The 25017-nt window shown below is 38.3% G+C and overlaps 1 protein-coding gene across 3 annotated transcripts; it reads right to left on the minus strand.

Moving 5' to 3' along the window:
- Positions 1-6: 6 nt before the first annotated feature.
- f13a1b (coagulation factor XIII, A1 polypeptide b) lies at positions 7-21835 on the minus strand. 3 transcript variants are annotated; one of them, XM_088427499.1, is made up of 18 exons: positions 20900-21835; positions 18901-19115; positions 18071-18208; positions 11429-11678; positions 9393-9611; positions 8143-8331; positions 7643-7891; positions 6551-6669; positions 5585-5692; positions 5257-5431; positions 4788-4926; positions 4389-4492; positions 4226-4314; positions 3809-3962; positions 2318-2593; positions 1242-1402; positions 1032-1168; positions 7-221 (listed from the first exon to the last, which is right to left on the minus strand). In XM_088427499.1, the coding sequence occupies exons 5-18, from the start codon at positions 9592-9594 to the stop codon at positions 80-82; spliced, it is 2244 nt and encodes a 747-aa protein (XP_088283625.1). In that variant the 5' UTR covers positions 9595-9611; positions 11429-11678; positions 18071-18208; positions 18901-19115; positions 20900-21835; the 3' UTR covers positions 7-79. The 3 variants fall into 3 exon arrangements, with proteins under 3 accessions (XP_088283625.1, XP_088283644.1, XP_088283634.1); XM_088427518.1 differs by lacking the exon at positions 20900-21835 and having other exon boundaries at positions 9393-9443; positions 9511-9611; positions 18901-19070; XM_088427508.1 differs by lacking the exons at positions 11429-11678; positions 20900-21835 and having other exon boundaries at positions 18901-19072.
- Positions 21836-25017: the final 3182 nt, after the last annotated feature.

A 25017-nucleotide genomic window follows, 5' to 3' on the forward strand; every position in this document is an offset into this window, starting at 1 on the left:
TGTAGACACGGGAGGCTGCCGGTTATTTATTGGGTCAACTCATAACGACAACACGTCGTGAAGAAAGCGAGGCATTTGGTCAGGCCTCGATAGTGACCGAGGCTTCGCCGTGTACCTGCCTGAGAGCGGGACAGTCCAGGGTGGCGATCAGTTTACTTGTACCAGCCCTCTGCGGAGTGAAGAACTCACTCCAGGTGAGAGACGCACCTCCGGTGATAAGCCTGACAGCGAGATAACAGAGATGGGAGGATGTTAGCAGAGGTGGAACATACACGTACGGAAAGTAAAAACCCTGACACAGTTTCGTAGGCATCAAATTCTATTAATGCAATTAACTTCTCATTTTTTAAAGCGTAGGTTTGAAAATGAGCTAAATCGTGAAATTGAGATTTTATAAAAGTGGCAGAATGCTGGATGGGTGGTTAACAAGACATGTTTTCAGAAGGTATTAACGACTTAATTTGTGGCATTTATAAGGCTAGTCCACTTACAGTACTTAGCCATTTTTTAGCAGTAAACCGTTAATTTGATCTACAATCGAGTGTTTTTCTACCAGCAATTTTTAGATACTCCTTTAGCCAACATTTGAAAATATATACAGCTGCGGCGCTATTCTCCTCTCTTTCTTGGCTCCTAGCAGCGTGTGTGAGTTTCATGAGGGAAATGGGCACTCCTACAACACGTGATTGGCTTCCGGAGCGACCGTCGGCCAATGAGGGCACGAGTTGTGATCTACTCCCGCCCCAACTCCTGCATTGGTCGTTAGTCGCGCCGGAAGCCAATCACGTGTCTTGTAGGAGTGCCCATGAAACTCACAAGGGGCAGAGGAGCATTGTAAATATCCTACCTAGATTACTTTTGTAAAAAATTGGAATTTCAAGTTTGAATTCAGATTGTTATCGTGTTTGGTCAGCTACAAGCTTCATTCTAATTCAACTTCTGGACGCCGCTAATATAACCACAGCTCTCCGTGAGACTACAGTCAAAGACTACAACGACACAAGTCCCATCATTCACAGGGACACACTGACCTGTAGTATTTGTACTTGGGAAGCATGAGCCCAGCTCCTTCCATGCGAATGTAGACGTCCTCCAGGCTGGTGCTTAAAGGATTTGTAAACTCCACCGTGGCCATCATCTCCTCGCTCACTCTGCCGGGGCCGCTCACCTGAAGCGAGACAGACGCACCGTCGGCGCACGGGCGACAAGAACGAGTTTGTCGACGACGCTTCAATTGGCACCTTGACAGCGAGCCGTGGATTGTGCAGGCGAATGACTTTCATGGCGCTGACGATCTGGCCCGTCTCCGTCACCTTCCCCGTGACGATGAAATGCAGGTTCGACTGCTCTACCAGCGACTTCATGTATTGCTTGGACTCAACTCTCACAGACTCCTTTGCGTCTGAAGAACACGACGGCGATAGCGGGAATTAACTCATTTGATACCAAAGACATTTTTATCTATTTTTTTTTCATTCTGTATTGTTGACAATTTTTTTTCAAGTGTTTGACTAAAGAAGGGTCTAATAACGGCTCGTACTAAATGAATTTAGTACTAAAGTAATAATTAAAACTTTTAAAACTTTTGGTACTATGTAAAGAAATTGATTACTTCAGTACTTAAAGTAATCAATTATATTGGCACTCATTACCTAAAGCGATAATCTAACTGATTACTTTATTTTATTACTTTATTTGACTTTAGATTACTTTATAAAGTACCAATATTAGATTACTTTATAAAGTATCAAAAGTAATTGATTACCTTTGTACCTACTTAAAATGTAATCAATCACTTTAGATAATAACTACAACTATTTATTATTATTCCAATGATAATATAATATAATATAATATAATATAATATAATATAATATAATATAATATAATATAATATAATATAATATAATATAATATAATATAATATAATATAATATAATATAATATAATAATTACTAAAATAACTTTAGGTACTGAAGTAATCAGTACCAAAAGTGATTGATTTGTAATTGAATGTACTAAGCAATTGAGTAATACATTTCTTTTACACTTAATTTCCTGCTAGTAATTGATTACTTTACCACACTTCATTTATTACCAGCAATTTTTCAATACTGTACTTCTTTAGCCAAAGACTTGAAAAGAGAAAAAGATATGAAGTACCTAAAATTGGTCTGGATTCTTGAAAACAAAAAAAAAACAAACAAAACAAAAAAAAATCAAACAAACAAACAAACAAAAAACGTAAACGAATGTTTCGAAAGGGTTAAATAGAAAGTTTCACTTTGTCCCATCGCCGGCCCCCCTCAAGACCTACATCCATCTGGGGCAATCTTGACCGAGGGCGTAGTGAAGAGGAACTCGGAGCTGACCAGGCCGGTGTAGTAGACCACGCTGCCGCTGACGTACGCTTCCACCGTACGCCGACTCCCGCTTCGATTGAGGAATTTCAGATTCAAGTCGAAGTCATCGCCGACGCTGACTTCCACGTTGGAGAGATCCAAGTCCACATCCCCCGGAGGAAGCTGGGACTTCTCTCTTTTACAGCTGTACGCCTCTGCTTTCTCCAGGACTGTGCGCTCCTCCGTGCTGCCTTAATATCGTTACAGAATCGTATCACGGCATCACTTTTATCTCATTCGATCCCAAAGACGTGTTTTTAGACTTTTTTAAAGTCCAGACATCCAATCCCAGAAAAGAGCAGGTGAATTAAGGAGAAGTCATTAATGAATAAAGTACTATAATCGATTCATGAAATACTGAACTAATTGATTACTATTACTAAAGTACTGTACTTGATTACTCTAGGCCCTAAAGTACTAATCAATTACTTTAGGCGAAATAATAAAGAGCTATCGTCATATTTTACTTTCTATAGTTAATCCAGTACTTCATTACCCAAAGTGATTAGTACTTTAGTGCCATTAGTCATCAAGTACCTTAGTACTCTTAGTCGCCAAAGTAATCAATTAGTTTAGTAATTCATTCTTTAAAGTAAATCGATTACTATAGTACTTCATTCCATAATTAATTCGTCTGCCATTTCTCTATTAAAAAGTATTAAAGTAATTGATTATTGTAGCACGAATTTGATTACTTTAGTTCTTAAGTGCTTCCATACCTAAAGTAATTAAATTAGTAATTTGGTGCCTAAAGTAATCAAGTAATTGATTACTGTAGAAAGTAATTGGTTACTTTTGTACACAATTATCTAAAGGAACTGTTACCTTTAGTACTCAATTCATTTACTTCTACTACAATTTTTAGATACAACAATAACCTCACACTTAAATTAGTGCCTAAATAATCAAGTACTGAAATACTCAAAGTAATTGTTTAGTACTCAATTATCTAAAGGAACCGATTACTTTAGTTCTTAATTATTTAATTCTTAATTCACCTGCCATTTTTCTAAAGTATTGAAGCAATCGATTACTGTAGAAAGTAATTGATTACTTAAGTTATTCAGTACTTCATTACCTAAAAGTAATTGATTAGTGTGTTAGTACCTAATGTAATCAAGTACTTTAATACTGTACTGTTGAAGGTCATGATTACTTTAGTACACAATTATCTCAAGGAAATGATTACTCTAGTACTCAATTCATCTACTACTACAATTTTTCGGTACGCCGACAACCACGCACTTACTTTTTTTTGTGTATTTGGGTTTGAATGTCTGTATTCTTTGAAAATGTAAAATTATGTTTTTGGGATGAGTTAAAAATAAACATTATGTTTGATTAAAAAACACACACAAAACACATGACAAAGACAATAAGGACGATGGCGGCGGCTCCCCACCAACCTTCAGGGAACTTGTACTGATGAGTGATGTCACGGCTGCTCATGTCGCCGGGAGCTTTGGTCAAAACCATGCGGCCGATGTGTGTGCGATTCACCTTGACCGGCTCCATGCTGCCATCTCTCCTCCGGGAATAAAACACCATATCGCTGTTCACCTGCAGGCATGCGGACATGGCAACACATTAACCCTTGTGCAGTACAGTATTTTGACCATTTTGGGTCATTTTCCTCCAATAAATATATATGTAATAGGTAAATACTGTACACTACACTACATCATTTTGTAAATATTCCCCACATTTTCAAATCTTCGAATATTTTCCCAGCCGTAGACTGAATTGGAATGTTTTCATTCAGGAGCTATAGTCACTTTTGTATATGAAGTTTTTTTTTTGGACAAAAACTGAACCAGACCCACCTCAGCGAATACAAAGGCGGCATCAAAAGGGAAGCAGATTTCCCCATGTTTAATGGCATGGATGGATGCGGGCCCGCATCTGTACAAGCCTTCAAGAAAAAGACGCCACTTTGTATTATGAGGCGTCAAGAGCGAGGCAGCATTTCACAAGGTCCACATTTACCATCGCTGGTCTCCTGCGGCGTGGCATCCACAACCTGCCAGCCTCCGAATCCGGGCGGGAGGTCCGGTCTGGACATGTTGCACTCATTCCAGCAGTGATAGTTCCTGGTGCGCCAAGCGCAGAGTAAGCTCAAACTTGATGCTGCATTTACCATTGACCGTAGTTATAAATAACATGGCCGCCTCTGAAGAAGTGCCACCCCTCTTGTAATATAATTTAACGATAACTAGACCTATGGTTATATTTAAAACATACTGTTGGTCATTAAGAACACATTCCTTTGCAAGTTTTTCAAATTTACAATAATTAAATGTATACCTTTTGAATGAAAAATGGTCTAAATCTTACACACTGTCCCTTTAAACAGGCTGCTCACAATGATTCTGGTCAAAAAGTTACCAGATGGAATCCCTGGTTCGGCTGCGATCTATCCGTCCGTTTTCATCCAGGATGATGTCAGATCTCAGGTTTCCGTCATTGTCGTGGGCCGAATAGTAGTTGGTGACCACTCGTGACGGGATGCCCAGGCAGCGCAGGACTGACAAAACAATACCAAAAACGTCCTTTTTTGAGTCAACATCAGTTTTGTAAACTTCTTGTTTATTTGGGCTGCTTTACTTAAGTAGGCAATTTCACATCACTTTAGAAAAACTTTTGAAAATAAATGAATATTTGAATAGTTAAATAAACAAATAGATAAATAAACAAAAAGTAAATAAGTGCCTGAATGAATATGTGGGGAAAAAAATGATTAAATGAGTTAATCAATCTGATTGGCTGTTAGCTAGCAAATCAGAAATCAAAACTTCATTCTACTTTGAACAGACTTACTGAGTTTGATTTGAACTCTCAAATTTGTCTCACTCACAGGTGTTGAAAACTGCGGCGTAGACCCAGCACTGCGCATAGCACACAGGCATCTTGCTGCTAGCATAGGTGAGGAGAATTTCCGTGCTGCCGGTCCAGGCCGTGGGCGCCACTCCGTAGGTGTAGTCCCCGCTCCAGTTCCCCACCAGCACGCCGTCGTCATCGCGAGAGTCCAGCTGCGTTTGAGGACCCCCCCCAAAGAAAAAAAAATCAGCCACGAAGCGGCCTCACAACTAGCTACCATCGGTTCATGCTGTACAGGGCAGTTCATTTGAAATCAATCAAGGTAGCACCAGCTGAAATCAAACTCGGGTTAGGTTTTTACTCACCATGGCAGAGGCCCTCCGAGCCACCTTGATGGGGTCTCCTCTGTTGATGATGGGCATCTCAGACCTGTCCATGATGTACAGGCACGCATCTAGGACGCCATAGTTGAACTAGACACACACACACACACACACACACACACAAATCATTAAGAAAAGAATCAAAGAACTGGGCAAACCGCTTTTTTTTTTTTTTTTTTTTTGCTCAAAGGCTACATTTTTAAAATGAGCAGATGGGTCGGATAAGAAAAAAATGGAAGTTACAAGTTAAAGGGTGATTACTATGGATTTTGATTATTCCAATATTCGGCAAAAAATAAGTCTGATAACTGATTAACTGGCTGGTTGTTTTCGAAAATATAGAACACCAATAAAAGTTATTGTTTTGGAGGGTACTGTAACTACATGAAGTAATTTAAAGCAGAATATTTGTCGAAGATTGTTTTGAAATACTTGGAAATACTTTGTGCTTTACTATTTGTTTGCTTTTACATAAGAGTACTCATCAAATAGAAAAAACACTGAAAAAAAGAGTGCAACCAAATTTACTCAATCATCTTAGTTTAAAAAGAAATTCAAATAAAAATACCTATTTATTTATCTGACTTACTTTTATTTATTATCCAATAACATAATTTTCAATATTATCAATATCAATATCAATATTTAAACGTTATTTAATATGTATTCTTTAAAAATGATTACATTTATATATATATATATATATATATATATATATATATATATATATATATATATATATATATATATATATATATATATATATATTACAAGGTGTATATAAAACAACCCATTTTTTTATTTTTTATATATATTTTTTTTAAATTACTGTATTATTGAAATGATGATTGATAAGACATTGTTACATAAAATACAATTTAATGTACAGATGACCCACATTTTACGAAACTATCATTTGTGTTTAAAAAAAAGGCGATTAATGGTTACCTGGCCGTAGTTCCAGAATCTCTCGGCGATGTCGTCGTGGGAACCATGGTAGATGATTCCCGTTTCCGCCATCACACACTCCTCCCTCTCCACGTCATCATTAAGATAAACTGCGTCGGCTAAGAGGAGAAAACATGCTCACATGATACCACTCACAACAAGCACTTCTGAATTACTTCTTTGCTCGCATAAACTACTGAAATGCTCTCTGACACACTACTGCAACAAGCTCACACACAACTATTTTTTTTCCCACTCAAATACTATGTAAACTGTCACACATATTACTTGAAACACTCACATAACAAATAAAAACACTCATTCACACACTAAAAACTTTCATACGAATAACTTAAACATTCCCACGTGTACTTGAAATGCTCTCACTGGCTACTGAAATGGTCTCATGCATAGTAAAGCACTCCTGAATCACTCTCACACAAACTACTAAAAATCTTTCCTCCCTAATTTCCCACACAAACACGTGTATACACACAAATGAAATCTTCTTACACATAATACTTGAAACATTCTCACATGTACTATCAAAACACTCCTGCATGATAGTGAAACACTCTCATACATACAAATGAAATGTTCTCATTCACATTCTGTATTTTTTTCCTCATATTAACTCCTGAAACTGTCAAACTACAGAACCTCTTATCATTGACGTTCCCCATTGAAACGCTTTCATGTGTACAACTGAAAAGCTTATTTTAACTCACGTTCACTACTGATGCTCTCATGCACACAACTGAAAAACTCTCATTAACACTACTGAACTCTATCTCGGTCACGAATGAGAATGTTTACACAAACTACTGAGATTTTTTGCTCACGTACAGTACTAAAACTCTTATGTGTAGAATTGAAACGCTTTCATGCACTTTGAACTGTTTTGCATTCGTAAAACACTCAAACTACAGAATTTTTATTTAAAACTCACATTCCCCACTGATACTCGTGCATGTCAGAATGTTAAATATTATGTGCATATTGTGAGCATCCCGCAGTACGTGTGGGAGCTTTTCAGTGGCAGTTGTGCTAGGTAAAGATTCAGGCCAATGAACTGAAGCAGACTAAACTCACCCGATACCCACGGGTTGAAGAGAATATAGACGTAACGTTTCTTGTCCCGCTTGGTCCTGCGGATGCCGTATGGGGTTGCCACGGCGACATACATCTGGTACTTGCCCACGATGCAGTTAGCGGCGGGCGTGACGCCCATGGTGAGCACGTTCTCAGAGGTCTTGATGACACGGCCCTGCCAGGAGCTCTGGTTGTCCTCGGTGGGGAAGACGGGAATGTAGGTATTTTTGCTGTACTGAGGACTTGAACCTGAGGGACAATTTTATAGCCAAATCCCCTGTTATAAGAGGGTGTGCACACTTATGCAACGACGTTATTAAAATACTTACTTTAAAAAAATATGCTTTTTTTTTTTTCTTTTTTGCAAAATTTAATTTGACTTTCAAATAACGTCTTGAGCTCACTCTTTTTACATCACAAATCTCATTTGAAAGGGGTGTGTAGACTTTTTTTATTTACTGTATGAAACCTTTGACGTCTGTGTGTATTTTTTAGCTCACCGATGACAAACTCCACAGCAAACTTGTCTTTGTTTGGCTTGTAGGGGCGGTTGAAGGTGATGTTGACCTGGAACTCTTGTCCTCGACGGACGATCAGATAATCGGAATTGTACGGCGCCGTGTGGTGGAGAATCTTGTTGGTCTCGTCTCGATTCTTTATCATGTCCACATCCCAGATGTCCAGAAACTCTGGACACACACATTTTCATTCTGGCGCCCCAATTTCTTTATAACTGCATCATATAAAATGTTTATTTCTCTTTTGAGAGAAAAGGAAGTAATTCTTAAGTACAGCTCAGTTGTATTTAACTTAGAAGTACAAAACATGTTCATCAAATTCTTTAGGGTTGTTTTCAAACATTTATATAGGTACACTTTGCATTTCAATTTTATTTGTTATTAGTTCTTATTTTATATTTCAATTTAAGAATATTTTAGATTCTGTTATGAAGTATTTGAGTTAAATTACATGCTTGGACTAAGATTAGCAATGTGAATTATCAGTTGTCCTGCCAGTGTATGTGTCTGTCCGGCAGATTGGGATGGCTTGACAGGCTGCCGGAACTCCCCACATTTTATCCTGTGTGACTGTCAATCATGGTGCCAGTCAACTTTCAATCATATGCACAAACTCCAACGTGTTTGCGGTATGGTAAGAAGTTGTTCAGCTGAGATGGTAAAAAATAGTCTCTGTATTTAAGTAGAAATTGAAAAAAAGATCCAGATAAAAACAGGAGCACTAAGTGAAGGCTTTCACGTCATTTTTTGTTGCCATTACAAATACCTAATGTGACAGTGTTGTACTTCTTTAAATATGGGATTTTTGTATAGCCCAGTGATTCTAAGTGACAGTTTCTACGTATCCCCTGCCATGTGCTCACTTACCCCTAAGTTTGGACACACTGCATTGAAGGAACTCATCGCACTGTAAGAGCTGGCCCCCCTGCGTTTAGCGAAATCATGTTCCAAAGTCTTTTCTTTAAGTTATATAAAATAATTGACCTATTTCTTGTGACAGTAAAATATTCTCGAGTCACTGTCAATCTTTACATCATAGGAAATTACGATACAAAAATGGAAATGACTATACATTATGAAATACGGTTAAGAAAGCGTGCGACCAAATCCTGTGCGGTGCGACCGATTGAAATATTGATAGCGACAGTGCTACCAATACAAAGGTTCATCCTTGTACAGTAACAAGATTTTCACACTACACGGTTTCCGACCAAAGCAAAAATCCCCCTCACCAGTCAAAGGCGGAAGTCCTCTTGGGCCGACAGCACCGAAGAGTTCAAACTCTGGGATGTCCGATTCGTCCGAGTTGGAGTTGGCGGCGGGACCGGCGGTGCGGCCACGGCTGCTCACCTTGGGACGGACTCCAGCAGTAGCGGGAACGTCAGGCGAGGGGTTGGTAGCGGCGGTGTCGGATTGACCAGACGTGTCGGCCATGCTTCACTCTGTGACGACTGCAAAAGATGAGAGTGATGTCAATGCTCTAAACATTCAACCAATGGTAGGAGAAGTATGACAAAGGATTTGGAGAATATATAGTGTGGGTTTGGATTGGTTATGGGTGAAGTTAGGGTTAGATGATTTAGGTGGTCTGAAAATTTGAAAGCGGTCATCATTTTGAAGAGTCTGGGAAATTCCATGACAGGGCCATCCATCCAATTCGGTTTACTTTTGACCCAGCTTTTTTAAGAGTTTAGGTTATCAACCATCTGAATTCAATTAATGTTTCTCCCTCAAAAGAAACAGACACATACATACACAAGTAAAAATGTCTCTGCTATAAGGGGTCCGTTGAACTGAAACATTTGAGAACTTCTGCAAAATCGCTAAGCCAAGTTAGGGAGGGGGTTGCTGTTGGGTTTCTGCGGCCTGCACGGTCAACGTTTGGCTTCCACTTCAGTAACGCACATGCTCGCAATTATCCTCACTGACTCACTCCCTCATACCCAACTCTCCAGAGCTGACTACATACTCACAAAACTACAAAGATGTGTCATCTGTGCTTTGACATTGGACTTGAGTAACGGCAAAGTTCCGATACAAGCCTTATTTTAAGATATCGAGACTCACGAGGCTTTCAATACCAATTATATTTAACTCTTTCGCAGTTTTTTGTCCAGCCCTTTGATCTTTGCATCAAAAGGAAAGCATTGAAAGAAGACACTAGGGAGCTGAAATTTCACCCAGATGGTGACAGCATATCAAATTTCAACACAGCACAACCATTTAGTTAGTTATCACACTTCCAGAAGTGTGCCATCTCTTGGCTAGTGTAACATGTGGAAGAAAATGACTCAAAAATAGCCCACATATTGCACAAGTGTTACAGAAAAAAAATAAAAGAAAGAAAACGACAATCTGACATCAAGCAAGTTTTCCTCGGGCAAATAAAATAAATTGAAGTCTTAAAGTTATCTGTACATGGTATTGGTGAGTGTTCAAAAGCGTGACTCCTCATATTGATATCGGTCGGAAAAATAATAGTATCGTAAATCCCTACTGGGCTTGATTAGATCACTCAATAAATAAAAAAAACAAATCTTGGCTTGGTGAAGCAGTGGTTAGCACGTTCGCTTCACAGTTCAGGGACCCCAGTTCAAATCCACCTCGCTCATTCCTGTGTGGTGTCTGCATGTTTCTCTCATGTGGGTTTTCTCCGGAAATTTATGTTCAAGTTGTAAGTCCCACATCTTATGTTCGGCAAAATTGAGCCCCCACTAGATTTCAGCTGAGTCAAATCACCTATTTCAGCCAATCCGTTTTGTTTCAGTAATTCTACTAATACACTCTGCTTTTGCAACTGTGCAATTTTCAGAATTTTGTGACCGATTGCGCAATCAGAGGTGAGGCTGGCTGTTTGTGTTTTGTGAACTGATGTTCAGTTCTATAAATTGGTCTGTAGGGTTGCGAGGGTGTATAAGCTGAATGCTGATCTGTGATTGGATGAAAAAGCAGGACGCATGAGATAAGGCAACAAGCAAATGCAAATTTTCAACTGGGAAAAGAAAACACTTTTGAAATGCTTCCAGTCGAATCTCATCAACAGCAAAGTCAAATCCTCATAAATTTTAGCCTAGGCTTGTCTCTTGTCACGTGACTCGAGTCCCTCATTTCTGTCAAAGGCTGTTTACGCAAAGATGGTTGTGACACATCCTCACTGGCACAACAATCTAATGCAATCAACATGAAATGTCCTTAAAAAGCAGTATAACACATGCAGACATTTTTAGAATGAACCACCAAGTTGAATGAGTTAAAAAATGTTTCTCACCAGGAAGTGTGCAAAGAGTCTTCAAATGTAGGCGCACTTTGGTGAAAGACTGAAAGCTTCCGCCTGCCTCCTCACACTCTTCTGCTTAAATAGTCCAAGTAGCTTTCCATGTGCGTATCAGTGGGAGTTATTACACTGGTGGGCAGGATTTTGTAGGGGGGGAGGGACCCCATTGTGTGAAGTCAGTCAGTCAGTCCAACTTTTGAGAAGGGCATGAGGAATCTAAGGTCTTGGTACTGTTTCTCCACAGCTGGAAAAAATGAAAGTCAAAATCGACACTTGTTTGACTAACGTACCTTTACGTGCAAGGAAACTGATGCCAAAGTGAAAGACCAACATTGTATTCGCTTTTCTTCAATGTGATTTTCTTCTATGGCCAAGTGACAAAATATGTCCTCATCTCTTCTTAGTTTGGCGTTCACAGGAAGCGGTTTACTTGTTGACAGGGCATCCATCACGCTAATATTCCCCAGACCACAATATGAGTTCTGTTTATTTTAGAATGTCCAGCGGCAACATAATAGCAGTTTAAATCAAATTGTGAATCACAAGTTTTCAAATTGTAATAGCAAGTCGAAAAAGGCAAATTCATGTCCAGGAAATACAAATTTGCAGCCAGGAATAAGATAAAAGCTGCATACAAAATACATAACAATAATATAAGCATAGAGTTCTCCTCATATTCATGACCTACTTGATATATTAAATATAATAGATAAGTTAGCAATTCAGAGGAAATATTTTGAACATACAGTATTTGGAAGCATATATTTTCAAATACGTACAAATGTACTTGTATGCTAAATGCCAAAAATATATAATTTGTTCCCATAAAGCCACAGGATATTGGAATATGGGGAATAAAATGCTATGTTTTCTGAATTTAGTTTACAAGTATGTCCCAATATACAGTATTTGCAAGTACATGCATTTTTTTATTTTTTTTTGCAAGTATGTTATCATAATGCCACGGAATGCTGATGAGCATACCCTGTAACATTATGGGAAAAATGCTCTGGTCTCAGAGTTTAGTGTACAAGTAAATTTGAACATATAATATTCACAAGTACATTCAAACATATTTGCAAGTATGTTCCAACACGCTTGTAAATATGTTCGAACATTCTTGTGAGTAGGTTTATATATATATATATATATATATATATATATATATATATATATATATATATATATATATATATATATATATATATATATATATATATATATATATATTACGCTATGAAGTTATATCTATGAACATACATACAACCCTGTTACTTAAACCGTTTGTGTCATTTAGTTAAAACGAAAAGATGTGAGGTACATGACTCAGCAGAAATGCAACTATCAAGCTAGTGCGTACTTTACACATAGTCTCCTATGTTGCCAAAATGTGGCCTTGGCTTTTATAGGACTTGCTAAAACAACTCATCACAGACGTACATTGTCTTTATAGGTCCCCCTCCAACACACCGAACAAAAATTTAGCACTTCCAGAGAAGCACATATGAGCGCAAACTAGCTCGCTAACGTAGTGAAGGCCCAGGTCCAAAATGCATTACCTACCATGGTACATGGTATTTTAAAAACACACACACACACACACACAAATGATCAACTGAACAGTTCAAATGTAGTTCTAAATACATGTGAGTTTGGCAGTTAAAAGGTTTACTCCACAATGGCAGCTGCATGTTTCGGTAAGAATCACATAAGGTTTTTTGGTGCAATTTTGTCAATATGATTTCCTTGCAATTGTTATACATTTTCAATTCTAGTGTTTGAGAGTGAACGTTTGAAAACATGTGGGATACCGGTCCTTGAGGGCCGAGGTTTGACACACGTGACCTAAACAGTCAATTCTCAGTAATGTTGGTCAATAGCCAAATTGCCCGATTCTGAAATGACCCATGCTAGTTAGTCTTTTATGGCAACAAACTGCACCACAAGGCTGTAGATGACCAAAAATGTACTAATTTAAGGCCAATAATTAGGTGTAATTTTAGAATATTATGAAAACAAATACAAATTAATAATACATTATCATCAACAAGCAGGTAATAAACCGACTGAACCTTAGCTGACCTGTCAGGAATCAGGTTCTGCTTCTGCCCACTAGATGGAAATATTGCAACATGAGCCACCTGACTACATTTCGAAGGGGAAGTGGAATATATATATATTTTTTTTTTCGTGTCCGTGCGTGCGTGTGTGTATGTGTGTAACGTGTGTATTTATAAAAGGGGGGAAAAACATCTTGCCATTACCACGGCGGGGTGCCTCATCCCCGCTTGGAGCACCAGTGCTCTGACAAGTAAATTATGACTCTGGATAAAAGCGACACATCTTCCAGCAAAGTGGGTACATGATGCCGCCTGATGCAACATTCTAAATCACTTGTGTGCAATCATTCAACAGATAATTAGGGAGTGCTGCAAACATGGAGGCTTTGATTTTTTTTTAAAGGCACGATTGGCATGCCTTCTACTTCAAATGTAAAAGAAGGAATCTTCACTGAAAAAAAGATCCCTGTTTATGTATTTTAATGTCATGTTGAAAAGAACAACAAAAAGCAATCAGAAGTCACGCTGTCATATGATTTGGTCGAGACGACAGATTGCAAGGAGCACGCTTGACATTGTGTCAAAAGTAACCCTGAGTGGGTGAAATATCTAACCCGACCGATGCTGTGTTATTTACACCAAAGCCTTGGGATGGAGGATTTGTCTCAGAACGTTTGGCCAAGATTTTGATCCAACAAGGGGTAAAGACTACCCACAATGACTTAAAGTTCCCAAGGAATAGGTTACCATCTTACCAGTAAAGTTCTGGTTAAAAATAATATACCCTATACGGTTGGAATCAAAATCACCCAATAATACATAAAGAAGGGACTGATCCCAACCTCTCAATTTGATCCAATTTATATTTACATGATACCAATGCTGGGTTACATATACAGAGTGCATTTTGTTTGAATTTTTTTTACAATGTACCAATGCTGGCTTACTTACACCAAAGCACATTGTGTTGTGGGTATAACCTTGGATTTGGGAGAAGATTTTTTGCCAAAAAAGGGCAACTATGCAGATTTTAAGCAAACTTACTTGTGTCAAATTTGATTCATTTTTTTGGTACTATTTCTGTGTTATTTATACCCAGTGCAATGGGTTGAGAATTTGACCCAGAACATTTTTGGGAATCTGAGCTTTAGGGTGAAATTTCAAGTTGAGGCTAAATTGTGCTTTATTTTTAAAGTTACGGGGTCCAAGTAAACCAAATTAGGTGGAATTGTTAACTCAATGGTGAGCCCAAAAGGAACCAAACATTGCTGGGTTAGTGGATAGGGTTGGTGATTTGGAACAGCAGTTTAGGCTAAAATTATAAACCATCAAATGGTTAAAACTATCCATATAGATGAATTAAAGCTGCAAGAAAAGGGTTACCAGGTTATCAGTAAAGCTCTGATTAAATATAGTACACCTTAACAGTTGAGTCAGAGACGATTGCGCCATTTTGACCTATGTATTTATTTATTGATACAAAGCATTAAATTGCTGTGGTTGATTTGTACAGAACAATACTAACATATATATATATATATATATATATATATATATATATATATATATATATATATATATATATATATATATATATATATATATATATATATATATATATATATATATATTTTTTTTTTTTTTTTTAAAGGTAACCCAAGAAAGGTACAAAAACAAAACACAAGAATAAATGGGTTATTTTGACCCAACAGTTTTTAGACCTATACTAATAACCTGGTAATCAATTTCTTGGCAGGTATTACTCCATTAAACTATATAACTCCAAAACAATGAACAGCTTCAGCTGCTCAAATCTACTCTCCAATCGAATCTGCTGGGTCCAAATAACAAACCCAGTAACAAGAGTAAAAGAAATCCAACCTGCCCAAAATCCAGCCAAGTTTGGTGAACAACCCAAATTTCTTTTGTTGTGTGCATCATCATTAGTTTTGACCTTGACGATTCGCGCGCAAATATTACCGAGTAGAGGAAATGAGGACAAAAGACGGTCATGAACATCTTGTTCTACAATAGGCATGTTTGCTATTCTGGGTCCTGGCGGCATTAGTTCAAAGTAATGCAACATGGCTGCCCTGATTTACACTCATTTGGAGCCTTTTAAGGTTTAGCGAGATGCTTTTTGGGTAAAGTATAGATGTGGGCTGCATTTTCATGTCTACAAATGAGCAGCATGCTAAAACAGAAGATAATGGTCTGGCTGATTCTATTATGGTCTGTGTCTTCTCTCATTTGAATAATGGTCTTTCCAGCCATGCTCAGTCCTTCCAGCACTTGACCTGGGAAGGACATGAAATGTGATTTGGCTTTAACACTTCCATTAATATTTGAGTGGCTTTAAGGTTTATTTTTGACTTGCTAATTAGCATGCGGGCGAGAGCCTTTTTTCTTTTAAATTGGGATTTTAAGTGTTGCGTGAGGGGAAAAAAAAAGAAGTCTAATTTAGAAAGAAATTATCCATTGTGCAACCAAAGAAAAACACACTTATTTATCGGTGGTTTGGTGTTTCTCTCACTCTATTGATAACAGACAACAGTGTTTATCCAACTTTTTACAATAAGTCAAAACATTCTTAGTGATCCATTTGCTTTAATCAGGACCAACTTTAAATAATAGTGTAGTACGTCTAAAGATTTATCACAAAGGTATGCTATATAATTTTGCATTGTGCAATATTTTGTCCAATCCTTTGATCTCTACATAAAAGGCATTTCATATCAAAGGGAAAGCATTGAACTAAGACACTTGGGAGCTGAAATTTCACCCAGATGGTTACAACATGTCAAAGTTCAACATGGCATGACCACTCAGTTATCACACGATCAGGAGTGAGCCATCCCTTGGCTAAACTTCTGGGAGAATTATGTGGAAGAAAATGACCCAAAAATGATCAAAATATTGCACAAGAGATTAAAATGAAAACGTGAATGTAAAGGCATTATAATGGTACTTTAATTAAAACCAACAACAACAACATAACTAAACAAATGTTTAAAGAAATAACATTCTTAAAGATTGCCATAAACATTAATTTTGTACTAAAAATTTAATAAAACCAAACTACTAAAATTGTTTGTTCATTTATCCCAATTATTTATATAATTAATAATGACAATGATTTCTTATAAAAATGCATATCAATATGCTGCATATTTTTTAATCAATTATATATTATATATAATATAAATATTATTAATAATAAATCTATAAGTAATGAATAAAACTTAAAATAATTAATCTAATTTTAAAAATGACCCATCGGGCAACCAAATAAAAACTATTTAGTTTGCTTTTCCCCCACGACTGACAGCAGATTATTCTAAAAAAAATGTATTATTGTGAAAAATTGTATTATTGTGCAAATGTATTATAAATAAGTAAGTGTAAAACTTTTAAAAACTGAATTTACTGACTAAAAAAAACAATAAAGAGAACATTCATTCATTCTAATGTTTGATATACCGTACTTATTCAATTGGTCTAAAATATATGTATAAAATTCTGTGATTCTTTTGTATGCCACTAGAGGGGGCGTGAGTACTACTATTACTACATAGGCTCCCTTCACACTTAAAAACTACAGTAAAGGTCAGCATTAGTCCCTGAAGTGGGGGTGGGTGTGCGAGGGAATTCTATCAAACTCGATGGGCCGTGAGAAGCTCCGCATCTTCTTCAACCGCCACCCAGAGGCAACATTTAGGTCGCATTAGCCTGCCTAACCTGCTTGCGGCACTGACATGAACCCACTCAAGCGCCTTTGGACTTCAGTGTCCCCTGGATGCCAGAAAACGCACATACCTACAAGTTATTCTTCTTTTTATTTATTTTTTCAAACTAAAATTAACCATGTTGGTTGTTCCAGTCATCCTTGAGACCGCAGGTGGCTAACTCAAGGCTAGCGGGCCAGCACAACCCTTCAGTCATTTTGTATTGCTCATAAAACCCCAATTACCCCTTGGATTCTGTTCTAAACTTAATTAAAAATATTTGGGGTACCCACACAGAACATATTAGGTAAGGAACAAGAGACGTGATTTCCAAGTGCACATGCTTCACAATAATACACTGTTAGCTTTTTGCTCGTGGATGTCAAAGCTAACTACATGGCAGAATATAAAAGTAATCATCATTCAAACTTGACTTACACCGAACCGAACCAGCTTGGCTTACTCAAATGAAACAAGTGTTTTTTGGTTTTATTGTATAATAATTCAAAGTGTTGAAACTTTTCAACATCATTCATTTGCTTAAAAGTTAAAATTATAGTACATTCATGATGTTAACTTCCTGTTGATTTTGTGATTTCTTAAAAAAAAAAAAAATAATACTGATGTGCCACTTTCTTATAAAGAAGACAAACTGGTTATGTATTTAGCTTTTCTGAAAAGATTTAAGCTTTACATAAAATACTAGGTTTATTTTGCCATTTTCAGCAGTAAAAATGTTTTATTTTGTCTACAGTATTTGATTACTGAGTCATTTTTATTTTACTTTTAATTGCATAATGTCACATGAAAATACCAACAAAAAAATCCGGTGCGCCATGATTGGTCGTTACCTGAGCCTTGAGCACATTTTCAGTCAACAGCGGTGGCATGGCTAGAATTTTTTGATGGGGTGGCCAGGGTGACAACACACAATAGTGAAGAGGGGGCCATGCATGCATGTGTCGTTCGATTAAACATCTCATGAAGTCCTGAAATGAAAGAATTATATTGTTATTATGAATAACTTGTGGCATGTAACAAGGTGCCTTAGAAAATTGCATGCATGTAAAATTGGCAGAATAATCAGATGTGAGAATTTTTGTGAGTGGCCAAAAGGGTGGCCAGCCCTGATCTCCATTTAGCTCCATCCCATTGCCAAATGAAAAAATATGTGTTTTAAAAGGTATTGATTGTACTTGAAACATTTTTGAGTAATCAAATTATAGACCATGAACCGTTTATTGCTGAAAATACCTCGTGTTTGGCACCCCTTATAGGTTTCATTTGGAATGTCATTACTCATCTTTCAGAAAAAAAAAACCATAACGCCTAGTATTGATACTGAATTGCAATTTGTTTTTGAGCATAGCGTTAAACAAACAAATATTAGAATTGGCTGTAAATGTAGGTCAGTGCTTGTGATTATGTTTAGGCGAGCAGAAAAGACCAGGAAAAAAAAAAGTCCTGTTTTACCCAGCTTTGACTAAACTATGCAAATTGGTGTTGTGGACAGAGATTAAAGAGGCCATTGTTGAGGACAAAATGTACTATTATTTTTTTTAAACATTTGGCCATTTGTTTTTTGTTAGGGTTAGACTGTCAGTCAGAGCCATTACATAATACCAAATCATCAGATAGGTTTTCCAAATCCTGTCAGCTTTATGCTTGAGCATTCACTCGCCTTGGCTGTTCCTGAAAAGGCAGAGAAACTGGAGAGAGGAGACGATGCTGCAGATGATGAATCCCCCTCTGGACGTCATCCTTTCCGGCTGAGTGCGTCCAGTGGGCCAGAGCCAGGTCCTGGAATCTAGCTAATGAGACACACACCCCGAGGACTCCGAGCAGCCCATTGGTGGAGCGTCTGGCAGCGACTGAGATGATTGGCTGACCGAGCAGCTGTCGGAGAGAGTTGCAAATCAAGCTCAAAGCTTTTCATCACTGAGAATAGCAACTATTTTACTGCAGAAAATTTTAAGAAGACCATACAGTACAAAAAAAAACACACCACCTCCAAAACATGACATTACAGTATATATATATATATATATATATATATATATATATATATATATATATATATATATATATATATATATATATATATATATATACTCCCAACACTGCATCACTCTACTTTATTTGCCACCAAAGACACCAACGCCGATGACGTTAAGAGTCGAAAGTTCTTTCTCATTCTTCAGAATCTATTTACTGCCACCTAGTGGCTTGGCATGCTTTTAAATTGATAACTGCACTATGCAGAGTCGTGTAGCAGCATTTTTTAAAAATTAAGCTATGTGGAAGGAATTTTCTTTTTACACATGAAGAGGGGAATTATACGGATTAATATACCCAGATACATGTGGACAAGGCCTTAGTTTTCTCCTAATAGCAATGTTTCCTATAAGCAGTAAACCGTAGACTGTATAAACGTATACAGTAAATCTACATAAACTGTCATCTTTATGCCTGTCCTCTGTTTTGTTGTAAAGTTAGCATAATTCTATTGTTGTGTGTGTGTATATATATATATATATATATATATATATATATATATATATATATATATATATATATATATATATATATATATATATATATAAAAAAACATGTTTTGATTAAACCAGGCGTATATTGGTTATAGTAGTTACAGTATTAGTTTTGATTTCTCAGACATTTCTACTTTTGGATGAATACAAAAACAACCTCCTTAAGGCTTCGACTTTCGTTTCCTAGCAGCTCCAAAACATTGTAAGCAAAGTACTGGAAAATAAGAGATTAGTGGGCACTGTTGCTAAGGAGTTTTTTAATCCAACAAGCTAGCTAGCATGTCCCTGTGAATCCTTTATCTCGGACGTCATTCCACAAACGGGTCACAAAAATGACAAAGGGACCAATAACATTTGAAAACAGCAATCATGTGACCCTTTGGCATGCCATCAAACAGATGCAAGAAGGACGTTAAAACACCATGCCAACATGGCTGTGCGCTACGCATACTGTACTGTACAAACATGCTGTTTCCCATTCACCTCCCGGCAGGCAGATCACAAAGTCATCCCCTTATCTGACGACTAATCCTAATGCAATTCATTGTCAGTTCCGGGTCGTGAGCTTTGACCCGTTTCACGAAGCCTGGTTCGTTGCTCGAAGCTTCAATGACACAGAGCTTAAGGAGAACATCTAGTGGCCATTAAATGAAGTGCAACAGAGATGTGTCGAGTTAAATTACTTTCCATTTTGCACAAATTAATCGCAACTTTATTTCTCTAATTTGTAATTTCTATTTACTGTGATTTCCCTGACATCCTGACCCCTCCCTTTGTGATCTTTTGTGTGGTTGAATGAGTAATAACATCTCCTCCGAGAAAAGCTCTTTTCTCCCTCGCTTTGATCCCTTACTTTGCTGCGAAATAAATAATAAAGACATATCTATAGATGTGATTTATTCAGTGAGATATCAATGAGAGCAACATGCTGGCATGAATAAAACAGCATTTGTTACGATGTGCTAAAGTCGCGACCTCTCATCCGGAACGTCCTGCGCATATTTCAAGCATGACTGCTTCGAACTGCAAGTGTGAAGAACTCCTTTGCAATTTCCCAGATTGTCGCGATTATTCAGATGGCCACGAAGACCTCTGCATTGGGCAGGAACCATGAAAACGACCCCCACTGACCTGGCAGCGGAGCAAACAGAAGGCACGTGTTGAAGGCTTCTGACAAGTGATGGAGGTTGTGAGCCTGAGCAACATTGAGCTTTTCCATCTCCGTGGGCTGCTTGGAAGCATGATGGGAGGGGGCCGGGGTTCAGCTGGAGGTCAGGTTATACGATGAGCATTTGATGTCCTAGGCGAGCGTCCTCTGATCAGCTCATGGTGGCAGATGCCTGCGGGGGCTGCAGAAGAGCGAGCGTGGGCAGAGGCTACAACCAACTTGGAGCAGGGGGTCGCAGAGTCAGTGTGCATCATCATGTTATGCCTAAATAATCAAAGTGCCCCAGTTGGTCCAAATGCAAATGGGCCAGGAGTTCAATATTCTGCACCTTGTGAAAAATAATATCTCACTTTGGCTCAGTTACCAGTTATCATGAAAATTGGATGGGCAGAGATGAGAAGATTAAACGTTAAATATTAGGAATCTAAGTTCCTACCCTCACCTAAGGTGACGAGCAGTGGGTTGTGACTGAAAAAAGAGGGGCCGGGATACAAACGGACGCAATCAATTTCCTCTGCAGAGTCTTCGAGCTGCACTTTAGAAATGGGGTGAAAAGCTTGGTCATTCGGGAGGGACTAAGAGTTGAGCTGCCCCTACTCCTGAATGCCTGCGAAGGGTTCAAGACATGTCCCACCTGGAGGAGGCCCTAGGAATGACCCAGGACACGATAAAAAACAAAAAAAAAACAACAACAAAACAATGTCTTTCGGCTGGCCGGGGAATTCTGTAAGAGCAGCTGGACGAAGTGGCTGGGGAGAGGGAAGTCTGGGCTTGGCTGCTAAAGCTGCTGCCCCCTTCCAGAGTCACTTCTTCCAATGTTACGGGGGGAATCTAAAGATCAACAAGGCCAGCTGTGAGACATAGTCTCTCGAGGGCTCTGGGTTATACCCGGGGCTTGTTTCCAGTATGATAAGCCCATAACACCTCACCAGAGTGGTTATACCCAGGGCCCGGTTGCAGTAAGACAACCCCCAGGACACCAGAGTGGTGTCCCGGAGGCCTTCAGACCTGATGCCCGAGTTGAAAATCGCGGCTTGATGAAATAGCAGCAAAAAGCAAACGTCAAATGCTGATGTCACCGCGCAGGATGTTCTCAATGCCTGCGTCTATAAAATCTGCCCAGAAACATTTTAAACAGAATAAAAGGGTAGCCTCGGTGGAGTTCAAACCTCACTGGAAACAAATCAGGCTTATCGCGAGTAATGTGGACCAAATTCTGACACTGGTCATACGGGGATTAAACAGCCCATATTAGGGCATTTGGTACCAATATTCCAGGAGTAACTCCCAAAAGTTACCCTGGGTCACAATCAGCATTGCTAGAGATGGGAAATCAGATTCAGAACATAAGAAACATGCCACTGGTGCTTCTCCACATCCGGTAGGACAGGGGTACGACTCCAGTCCTCCAAAGCCGCTATCCTGCACGTATTCGATGGATCCCTTCTAGAACACACCTGATTCAAATGATCAGGATCAATATCGGGCTTTTGCAGAGCTTGCTGATGCACTGATTATTTGAATCAAGTGCGTTGTAGGAGAGATACATCAAAAACATGGATGGGAGCAGCTCTCCAGAACCGGAATTGCCTCCCCCAGTGGTAAGATGACAAGCTCATTTGACTGAGTAGAAGCTCACGTGGCTAAAGCCAAACTGTGGCAAGATGTTTTAATTTCTGGACCTGGATTTTGCATTTCTGGCCTTCACCAAGTCCTCAAAACATTGAAGACTGTTTGGGCAAACTCCCATGCACCCTTGAGGGCCCTGCCAAGGGACACAAATCCTCCTGAATCTCAGATTCAACTTCCCGACAGACTTTTTTTCCTCTCCAGCACCGGGACAGACTTTACCGGGAAAGTTGAAGAATGTGATTCCTATGAAGTTACACATTCTCTTCTTCAAAAGAGGGACCAAGACTCTGCTCTTCCAAACCAGAAGCACCGTTACTTATGTCTGTGTGATGTTGCAAAGGCGTGACAGCCAGGACAGCCCCACAAAATCCAGTCTTTAGGAACGCAGGATGGATCTCAACCACCATCATGGCCCTGCCACCAAGAAGCTTTTTAACAACCTCAGTGACCTCACCCTCTGCAATCTCGCCCCAGGGATTCAGGACTTCTTCATCGGAAGCTGTGTCAGTAGGAATTGATGAGATCTTTAAAGTATCCTCCCCAGCGATTCAAAAGGTTCCAATCGAGTTCAGCAGCCTATACCCCCACCATACAGTGTTGATCAGTGCTTCTCCTTGAACGGCACTGAAGAAGTGTAGTCAGCCTACATGATAATGGCACTTGACTGTACGTGTGCTCTTTGCCTGTAAGCAGCCGCGCCAAATCAGCTCTCTCCTGCGAGCATGACATCCTAAATAATGCACACGGTGGCATATGGCGTGCCGAGCTGCGTTAACGACAGTATAGATGTACAACAATCGCCGATGCAGATCCATTACTGCCGGTACAGAGGTCAAGAGTTCACGCCCCAGTACTCACATCTGCCCTTGTCGTCATGGCAACCGCACGCTGGCACCTAAAAGAAGAGGGGGACAGGAGCGCAACAACCTTTCTGTGTGTCACTTCTCAATACGCTCACATACAGCGGCCATTTAACACAGGGGTGTTCAAAGCTCGCTATGGGGGGCAGTTACGGTTGCCTGCACATAATTAATTCAAAACATGGCCCTTGTGAAAAATGCAAGGTATCAAAATATTTTTATTTAATTTATAATAAAGATTTTTAGATTAAGAAGATTTAGTGACGAGACACCAAGTGTTTCGTTTTGCTTTTTTGTTGACGAAAATGAAATAAAAAATTGGTCACGACTTTTTCCATTGACTATTTTTAGAATGTAATATTTAATCTTTGTTTTGAAAAATACCAATTTAGTTGAAAACAGCAAGAGATTTTCAACTAGTTTTATACAAATTGTTAGGATTTTTCAAATGCACATGTAATTTTTTGAACAGAATATCCATATTGTAAAAGAAAAAAAAAATCTGTTAAGAACTAGCGTAAGCAGAAAAGAAAAAACGGGCAAATTTGAATTATTTTTCATTCACATAATTTAACATAGAATAAAAAATGTTTGAATCCTAAAAAAAAGAATTAAAAAAAATCCTATTAAAAGTGTATGTTTTGATTTTTAAATTTATTTTTTAAAGTGATAATTACCCATTACATTTCAAAATATAATTTTAAAATGTTTAAGAACATTTAGTAAGTGTTTTTTATTCTAAATTCAAAACATGAAATGAAAATTACTCATGCATCGTTTTAGACAATTAAAAGGCAACAAAAAATGCTACATGATAAACTATGCTTGATTGAAAATATGTTTAAAGTGGGTTACAACATACTAGTTATCTATGCAAATATTAAAATAAATATAGATTAAGATTACGGGATATCCCACTAACAGTGATAACACAGCTCCGATATTTTCAAACCAGTCTTGAGACTGTGACTCTGCTGGGCCTTTGATAGTAAGAAAAAAAAGGCTTTCACAAATAAATAAAATATTTGACTAGCAAGTGACCTTTAAGCTTGTTTTCATGCCATGTGTGTGGTACCTCTAACCCTTTAGCAGGACCTGGTAAGTGTAGATGTTCCATCAATTTTAAATGTGATTCTACTTTTTTATTTTATAGAAACAACCTTTCCCAGCGTCTTAGACATCTCAGAGAAGCAAACATTGGGGCAAATATGACCCCATTACGTTGACCTCCGTTAATGATGCTGTGTGTGCTCCTCCCGCCGACTGTTTATGTGCACACTTCAACAGGATTCAATTAAGGGTGACAAATTCCGTTGAAGTTGCTGCTGATGTCTTTAGATGCAGAAAAAAAACACACCTTTTTTCCCCTCGAAAAGGTCAACGTCGGCTTTCAGTACTGAACTGTGTGCTCATATTCTACTTACAGAATAATTCAAACTGCTTTGTAATAAGCCACTTGTACATTAAAAAATAAAATCTGTCATTTAGGGAGCATTACAGTCATTTAATTCCGACGGGAATGCGGTAATTGTGATGATAATTATAATTATGACCGCAATTAGTGTGCTTATGAATAATGGAACTAATTA

Source organism: Hippichthys cyanospilos, chromosome 1 (genome assembly GCF_059441005.1).
Source record: "Hippichthys cyanospilos isolate Australia breed blue-spotted pipefish chromosome 1, RoL_Hcya_1.0, whole genome shotgun sequence".
Classification (NCBI taxonomy): Eukaryota; Metazoa; Chordata; class Actinopteri; order Syngnathiformes; family Syngnathidae; genus Hippichthys; species Hippichthys cyanospilos.

Bases quoted from the DNA above. Each gene is read 5' to 3' on its own strand.
- f13a1b (XM_088427499.1), bottom strand. From the start codon at position 9,594: ATGGCCGACACGTCTGGTCAATCCGACACCGCCGCTACCAACCCCTCG. The intron at 3,963-4,225 runs GTGGGTCTGGTT...GCATGCCTGCAG, and splicing joins CCGCCTTTGTATTCGCTGAG to GTGAACAGCGATATGGTGTT. The intron at 222-1,031 runs GTCAGTGTGTCC...TCTCGCTGTCAG, and splicing joins CCCAAGTACAAATACTACAG to GCTTATCACCGGAGGTGCGT.